The 7,915-nt window shown below is 29.5% G+C and overlaps 2 protein-coding genes across 2 annotated transcripts in view; both read right to left on the bottom strand.

Annotated features, from left to right (window-relative positions):
* LOC107464421 (uncharacterized) overlaps nt 1-1,634 on the bottom strand; it is a gene marked incomplete in the record, with an annotated part of 4,784 nt that extends 3,150 nt beyond the window's left edge. Inside the window, 3 exon segments of the mRNA XM_016083336.3 lie at nt 1-122; nt 1,027-1,221; nt 1,309-1,634. Of these exon segments, the coding sequence (XP_015938822.1) occupies nt 1-122; nt 1,027-1,221; nt 1,309-1,518 (527 nt within the window).
* A 3,039-nt stretch (nt 1,635-4,673) lies between these two features.
* Nucleotides 4,674-6,690, bottom strand: LOC107464478 (nucleoside diphosphate kinase 1). The gene is made up of 4 exons (XM_016083398.3): nt 6,464-6,690; nt 6,164-6,212; nt 5,657-5,888; nt 4,674-5,033 (listed from the first exon to the last, which is right to left on the bottom strand). The coding sequence occupies exons 1-4, from the start codon at nt 6,515-6,517 to the stop codon at nt 4,919-4,921; spliced, it is 450 nt and encodes a 149-aa protein (XP_015938884.1). The 5' UTR covers nt 6,518-6,690; the 3' UTR covers nt 4,674-4,918.
* Between the last annotated feature and the right edge of the window lie 1,225 nt (nt 6,691-7,915).

Here is a 7,915-nt window from a genome sequence, read left to right as displayed (position 1 = left end):
TTGTTACCTATTTCAATAGGCTCCATTTCAGCAGTGATGGGAGAAAACACGGCACCTACACCCTTCCAAATTCCGCTGAGACTGCTAGCAAATGTGTTCCAAATCGGTTTTATTACTGGTTCCTGAAAGAATGTTCAAAGTTAATATGATCTTAATGGAACTTGAGCTAGAAAAAATGTGCAAAGTTTAAACAGTGATATCAATAACATCTAGATATAAAGTGAGTAACAGAAAGTTACAATAAGATGGAAGAGAATGATTTCAAAAAATGTCCACCCAATATTCAAGAATTTGAGACTTGAACTTATCCACATAAAGAAAAGATTGAATTACCTTAATAACATCATCATCAATGGTATTACCTTAAGCACATTTGATCATCAGTACCATTCATCACAGAAAATTATATTACAATTGATTCACTCAAGGTTGAATTTTTTATCATCACTAATAAATTCATACCATGTGGTCATCCTCTCCAATCAAACATTCAAAATATATGAATAACAAAGAGAGTAGAGAAAATTGAATAATCCATCCCCCATTGATATTCACAGGAAGAATATCAGCCACTCTAAACCAGTAAATGCACTTAGCACTTAGCAGGCAGAGGCATATACTTGTAATTATATGCAATAACTTACTTGGTTCAACTAATCCCATTATTCTTAAACAGAAACTCAGCATAACAAAAATTCACAGTAAATTCCATTTTCATCCACAACGCTGTACTAAAGCTAAATTACCCTTATATTGGTTCCCTTCTTTGGCCAAAGCAAAAAGATAATAACCTTGCATCAACAATAACAAACCAAGCCTTATCCCACAAACAAAGCTTTCAGCAACATACATAAATCAGACAACATTTATCCTAAAAGATAACATTTCTTCATCAAAGTTCAAATTTTGAAAGAGACCCAGATGTGGAGAACACGCAGCATCTTATCATAAACCATGTCTATATTCAAAAGATAACATCTTTACATCAAAGTTACAATTTTGAAAGAGACCCAATTGAGGGCACACCTGAGTCTGAAGAACAGTCTCAACCTCCACCAACATAGCACCGGTAACAATGACCCTTCCACCCTTGTGCCTCTTTCTCTTCACCATTCTCCTCCCTCTGTTCCTCCTTCCTCTACTATTACCCTTTTCTCTCTCAGTAGCCACCTTTGCAAGTTCATTATCAACACTCCACACGTTCTCCTTGTTGCCCTTCACCTATATGTTGCAGCATCAATAAGGATACGAGTATTGAATATGATACTAAAGAGGAAATATAACAATTTGATGAAGAAATGGCCTTACCCTAACACCACCATCCTTGGGGACACCCTTGTTGTTATGGGGCTTTTGGGATTGGGCTATGATGCCCCTTTTGGAGCATGGTGATGATTTGGGGAAGGTGGGGTAGAATGAGTTGTGGGATGAAGAAAGGGAGTGGTTGAAGCCAAGGTGATGATTGTAATTGTTAGTGTGAGTGAAGGTGTTTGTGAGATAGAGAGATGGGGATTGCATGTTTCTTTCTGTTGCCTCCAAAAGTGAGAATCAATGAATGAGTTCGGAGGAGCTGAGGTAGTAAAATGCAGCAACAATGGAATGGAATATGTGTGCTGCTGCTTTCTTTTTTTTTTATTTATTTTATTTTTGTGAATTGTCATTGAATAAAATATTATTTAGTTCATTAGTTCATTTAAATAGGAGTTTAAAATTCTGTTTTAACCGTACAATAATTTATTAGGATTAATAGTTAAATTAGTTTTTGAAAAATAAGACATTTTTTAAATTTGTTGGTCTTATAAAGATTATGAATTAATTATATCTATCCTTCAATTACTCTACTCACAGTTTTTGTCAACGATTGATAATGTAAAATGTTAACTGATAGCATTCATGACACATAACATGTTTAATTGGACGTTAACTAAATATGTTTAAGAAAATCTATCAATTTAATCACTAGATCATATTGGAAATAAGACTTTTGTAATTAGAAAAAATGATTAAATTAATAATTTTTTATAAATATATTTGGTCAATATCTAATTAGACATATTAAGTATTATATATGTTATCAATTAATGTTTTACAGTAACAATCTTTAAAAAAATTGTTAATGGAGTGACTGGAGAACAAATATGATTAATTCGTAATTTTTAAAGGACCAATTTGATTAAAAAAATTTTAAAAATAAATTTAAAAAATATCTTATCTCTCAAGAACTAATTTAACTATTAACCCTTTATTGACCCGTGATTAATAATAAAAATATAAAATATTAAATAAAATTCAAATATACAACAAATTAATTTTTAATTTGTTAAACTAAAAAATACCGTAAAAAATTTTTTTCTGCCAATTGTTTTGTTACTTGGGTAGAATTTAACAGTTTACTTTATCATGTCAAATGACATAAAAAATAATCATTTGAAAAAATTTAATTTTAATATATTATTAATACAAAATAATTTTATACTCGTATTTAGTTATGTAATATTATATAACTAAAAATAATTGTAAAAAAATTATAATTATGCAATTATATAAAACATCTTATATCGGGTACATCAAAATTAAACACTTCGCTAAAAATAAGTGGAACAATTTGACTGAAGCGCATAATTTGAGTTTTTTAATTTTGATATGGAAGTAGGGATCGAGTATAATAGGGTTATGAGGGTTCTGAGTGTATCACCAAGTTGCGATGGCTGGTGAACTGAAATCAGACGGACCAAATTGTGACACGGAAATTAGATAGTTTGATTTCAGTAATCGAACGGTACACTAATCAGTGGGTCCGATTTGCATCGCGCTGCCACATGGCGAGCATGCACCGCAGTCCCGCGTTGACTCCGTTCCAAGAAAGCGAGCGTATTAGCTTCCCTTCTGCTTTCCCTTTCACTTTTACTCTCATCTCTCTTTCTCTTTGTTCCCCAACTCCATCATCTCTTTTCCTCTCTGATCCCTAACCCCACCACCATTATTGGACCACCAAAAACACAAAAAAAAATTGGAAACAATGCCAAAACGAAGAAATATCAAAGATATAAATCAATCAGAGTTTCATATTGTTAATTATTTTAGGCATCCTAATTATGTAAGTTTATATTTTTAATATTTTGATTTAGTAAATAAATAATAATAGTGATAAAATTTTATTATTTTTAATAGCAATATATATTATTATAGCACTAAGTAGATATTAATCATATATATATGTATGATATGGTTACTGTTAAGTGTTAGATATAGAGATTGAAGTAGAATTAATTAGTTAGTGTTTATCCTTCTAAAGCCTGTACAAATAGTTAATAATATGTATGTAATGTTAGATTTTTTATTTGATTTGGGTTTAAATTCATGATTATTATTGATTAATATGTTGTAAATGAAGTGAATCAATGAATGAATGAGATCTGTAAATAAATTTAAAATTTATTATTATTTTTTTTAAATTAATGTACACCTACTCACACACAAATCGAACTGTTTGATTTGTGTTTCTTTTTCTCAATAATAAATTGGACGGTTCGATTTCATCTCCTACCAAACTCTAACATTACGCTATCTGTGTAAATCACCCACAATCTCCATACTCACAATTGGAAATCATATAAAAAAAAAAAAGAGGCCGCATAATTTTGGGGGTCTTGCTAGTGCTCTAAGAACTCAATTTAATAATATCAAAAAAATATTTTCCCAAATATTATTAAAGAGATCTTATGTCAAAAAAAATATATTATTATATTTTTAAACTTACCCTAGGATACAAAATAGTAAATTACATGTATTTATTATTTTATTATCCATAAACATGTTTGATCGAGAGTTTAAGACTACGTTCGGACTTAACCAAATGTAACTAGAATGAAAATCCAAATGGATGCTTAAAGGAATTCTAGCTCTAATATTTTGGTTTCTAATGAAATTTTATTTTTAAAAATCTTCAAAAGTTATTCTATTAAAATGAATTGATCCTTTTTATTTCTTTTAATTAAATTTTTAATATATGTGTAAAACAAATAAATCCCTAACAAGTTTTGTTTTCAAACAATTAAATAAAAAATACCCACAAAATAAATTAATTCCTTTTAAAACGATAAAAAAATCAAGCTGTCGAACAAAAATATATTTTAAAAATTTATAGAGAATAAAAATTTATCAGATCAAAATGTCCAATCAAAAAATTTTTTATAGACTAATTTAGATATTTATTCTAATTATTTTGCACTTCAGGAAAAGGTCGATTTTGCAAAATTATTGCAAATTCCACGTAATGAAATCCGCGGTAATTAACTCGAGCCATTGTAAAATTAAAAGCAGACTGATGAAAACTCGTTAATAATAATTTCATCCAAATTTTAGAATGTTGATGTACACTCATTAACCAGAAATGATAAGCCTGCAAATTTTCGGAAATAACAAAATTCCTCTTACAATGACATGTTTTTGTACACGAGAGAGAATTAAGATTTAACAAGATTTATTGAAACACCAAAAGGAGAACTCATCGTTTCTCATCATCAAATAAGGAAACGTTGATATTTCATGTGTTAACTAATATTTAGAAGTTGTAGTAACTACTAATCAAGATAAAATTCCATGACAAAAAAAATTGGGATAAAATTCGAGTAAAGGTGGAAAAATCGGAAATAAATATGGAAGATGCAACCTCATAATAAACGGCTCATAACTCATAAGCACTATAATAATCCACAGGAAGAAAAAGTAAACTAGTTTGATGCTTGATTTTTTTTTTCAGACTATAATATAACAGAAATGACACAACTATGGCTTGACAAACAAACCAGTACCATAATAAACAAAGTCCCAACAATGGGATAATAAACAAAACCAGTAGCAACTCTGGGATCAAATTAAGGCACAACTTTTATGATCAACCTGAGAGTTTATAAATTTACTCATAGATCCAAGAGTGGAGGCTGCTTTGCCAGTTAGCAGGGCCCTCAGGGAACCACAATGCGATTTCCTTGGTGGCACTCTCAACAGAGTCGCTTCCGTGGATCACATTCCTGCACACAATGTTAACATTAGATGCCATAAACTTCAATTTTAAAACAAATGTTCAAACCTTACCACTTATGTACATAATTAAAATAGGAACATTGATCAAATTCATTAACTATATAATGTAGAGTGCCACAGCCTTACTAGTCAAGGTTATCAAACTCTTAAGTTTAAATTTTACAGGTAAAGTTTATTAATAAAATTTACGGGTAATGTGAAAGTTTGGATTTAGCTTTACGATACTAGTTCACCACCAGACTGAGTTTGATTACTTTGTTGTAATATGTTGAAGATAGACAATCTTAATTGGAAAAAACACTTGATCATGTCAGGTGAATCTTCACCATCGTCTCTTGGGACCCATATTAAGGACCACCTTATCACTGTTAAAATTCTACAACTGACATGGTCCAATACTCCAATCAGAAAGGATCCACAGACATAGATCACAACAACCTTTAACTTAAGTGCACCTGATTTTATGATTAATTTGAACAATTATTTCAAAAACAAGATTATACATTAACTATTTTACTATGTCAACCTGAAATTTACTTAACAGACCTACAATGATATATGGAAAGCACATACGAAACCATAGAGTTAGATGAGTTAAGTAAACAGTTACCTTCCGATGTCAATGGCAAAGTCACCACGGATAGTTCCAGGCTCAGATGCCAAGGGGTTTGTTGCTCCAATCAACTTTCGGCCAGTTGCGACAACACCTTTGCCCTCCCAGACCATGGCAACAACTGGACCAGAGATAATGTATTCGACCAATCCATTAAAGAAAGGCTTTGCAGACAAGTCAGAATAGTGCCTCTCAGCAAAAGGGCGGTCGACGGTGATGAGCTTCAAACCTGAGCCCAAGTCAAAGAAACACTCATCAACTTCAATTCCCAATTAAACAAGTGATAAGTATTGTGCCTACTACATCTTTATCACTAGCACAAGTTACATGCAAACTCAGTCACACACTGTTGAACCAAAATTTGTGATACGTGATCACGTCATTTGGGAAAGTATTTAAATATAATACTTCAATTTTCAACAAAGCTAAAAATTTGTGGAGTTTCTAAGCTAAATTTTTAGCACGTATGTTAAGTAAGTAGTAAACAAAAACAAAAGAAATTACCTTTCAAGTAAAATCCCTTCTTCTCAAATCTGCTAATAATCTCTCCAACCTGAAACAGAAAATAATTTTCTTTCAAATATTATAAGGGGAAAAAGAACATCATTGACCTATTTTACAAAATAGCTGCCTTCATCAACCTAATTATTTGAAAAAGACAAACTTACAAAAACCAACAAGGAATATTCATTTAAAATTTGCATAGAAGTTTACATTTAAAATCATAATTCACCACAAGCAAAGTTCAAATTGCAGGAATAACAGAATAAACTAAAAAGAGGAATATGGAGGAAAGAAACATACCAAGCCTCTTTGAACACCATCGGGCTTAATCATGATAAAGGTTTGTTCTGCCATGATGCTTTCTCTTTCTCTCTCTTTGAGATGCTTTCAGTAGTGACTGTGAGAGAGTGTATGATACAAGATAGAACGAGCGTTTGAGGAAAAATGAGTATTTATACAAGGCTAGAGATATACAATGAACCCTAACCCTAATTTCACAATGCGAATATTCGCTCCTGCGGTCACAATTAAGGAATCATTTTTCTCCTCTTTTCGGGTTATTTTGTCCTTTCCCCACTCTTTTTAAACATTTATTATCCCGCTCCTAAAGATGTAAAATAAAAATTAGGGTTAATAGTAAAATCAATTTTTAAAATATGAGATGTTTTTTAAATTTGTTAATTATATTTGTTTTTTAATTATTTTATTAATAATTTTTGTCAACAATTAATAATAATTAGATTTTTTATTAAAATTTATTAATTTAGTCTATTTTTTAATTATATAAAATCATCTTTTCTATATGATTTAGTAATTAAATTAATAAATTTTTATAAATATATTTAGTTAAAATCTAATTGAACATGTTAGATGTCATTTATGATATAAATTAACATTTCATATTATTAATTGTTGATGAAAATTATTATTAAAATAGCTGAAGAATAAATATGATTAATTCGTAATAAAACTAATTTAATTAATAAAATTTTTCAGAAATAAATTTAAAAAACGCTCCATCTTTCGGGACTAATTCGAGTATTAACCATGAAAATAACATAATACGGATGAATGATTTAATTAATAAAATTCATAATATATAATTAAATATTTGCATAAATTTTCCTTTTATACAGATATAATAATATATAAAATTATTAGTATTATTAATTTATATATTCAATATTAATACACTAACACTATAAATTTTTGTACTCAATGATTATTAAACCTTTTTTATGAATGAACATTTATGCAGTATATTTAAAAAGTTATTATTCTTATTGAGATGTCAATATAAAATTGGATACATATAAAACTTTTTATATTGTATTAAAATTAAATACTAAATGTATTCTTGTAAAATAATAAAGCTCAAGCTTTGATTATTATAAAATAAAATGAATTATATGTTCAGGGCAAGTACGTAATACTATTATGAATTTTTGTTTCTTCAAAATTATTTTGATGTGAGTGATTATAAAACAATAGGGCAAAAGGATAAAAGAAAGTATTTTTTAAAAAAATGAAAATTCTTATAAAATAATGAAGAGTAGGGAACGTGAAAAAAAAAATTAAATAATGCCCCATCATCATAAACATTTGCAACCCCATCCTCTCTACCCATTGTTTGTGCCCCATATCACCATATGCTCTGTTCCAATTACTCCTCTTCCTAGGGCTTCATGGTGTGGGTGGCCTACAAATGCTAAGATTAGGGTTTTTCACTAAAAGTTGCTATATATGCTATAT

Source organism: Arachis duranensis, chromosome 9, assembly GCF_000817695.3.
Source record: "Arachis duranensis cultivar V14167 chromosome 9, aradu.V14167.gnm2.J7QH, whole genome shotgun sequence".
In the NCBI taxonomy this organism is placed as follows: domain Eukaryota; kingdom Viridiplantae; phylum Streptophyta; class Magnoliopsida; order Fabales; family Fabaceae; genus Arachis; species Arachis duranensis.
Note: the sequence above shows the minus strand (reverse complement) of the source record. Positions and strands in the feature narration are given on the sequence as shown.

What these genes read in the sequence shown, in the direction of transcription:
- LOC107464478 (XM_016083398.3), bottom strand. Translation starts at nt 6,517, where the DNA reads ATGGCAGAACAAACCTTTATCATGATTAAGCCCGATGGTGTTCAAAGA. An exon ending in GAAGGGATTTTACTTGAAAG is followed by an intron (nt 5,889 to 6,163) that starts GTAATTTCTTTT and finishes ACTTGGGCTCAG; the next exon opens with GTTTGAAGCTCATCACCGTC. An exon ending in TTTGCCATTGACATCGGAAG is followed by an intron (nt 5,034 to 5,656) that starts GTAACTGTTTAC and finishes CATTGTGTGCAG; the next exon opens with GAATGTGATCCACGGAAGCG.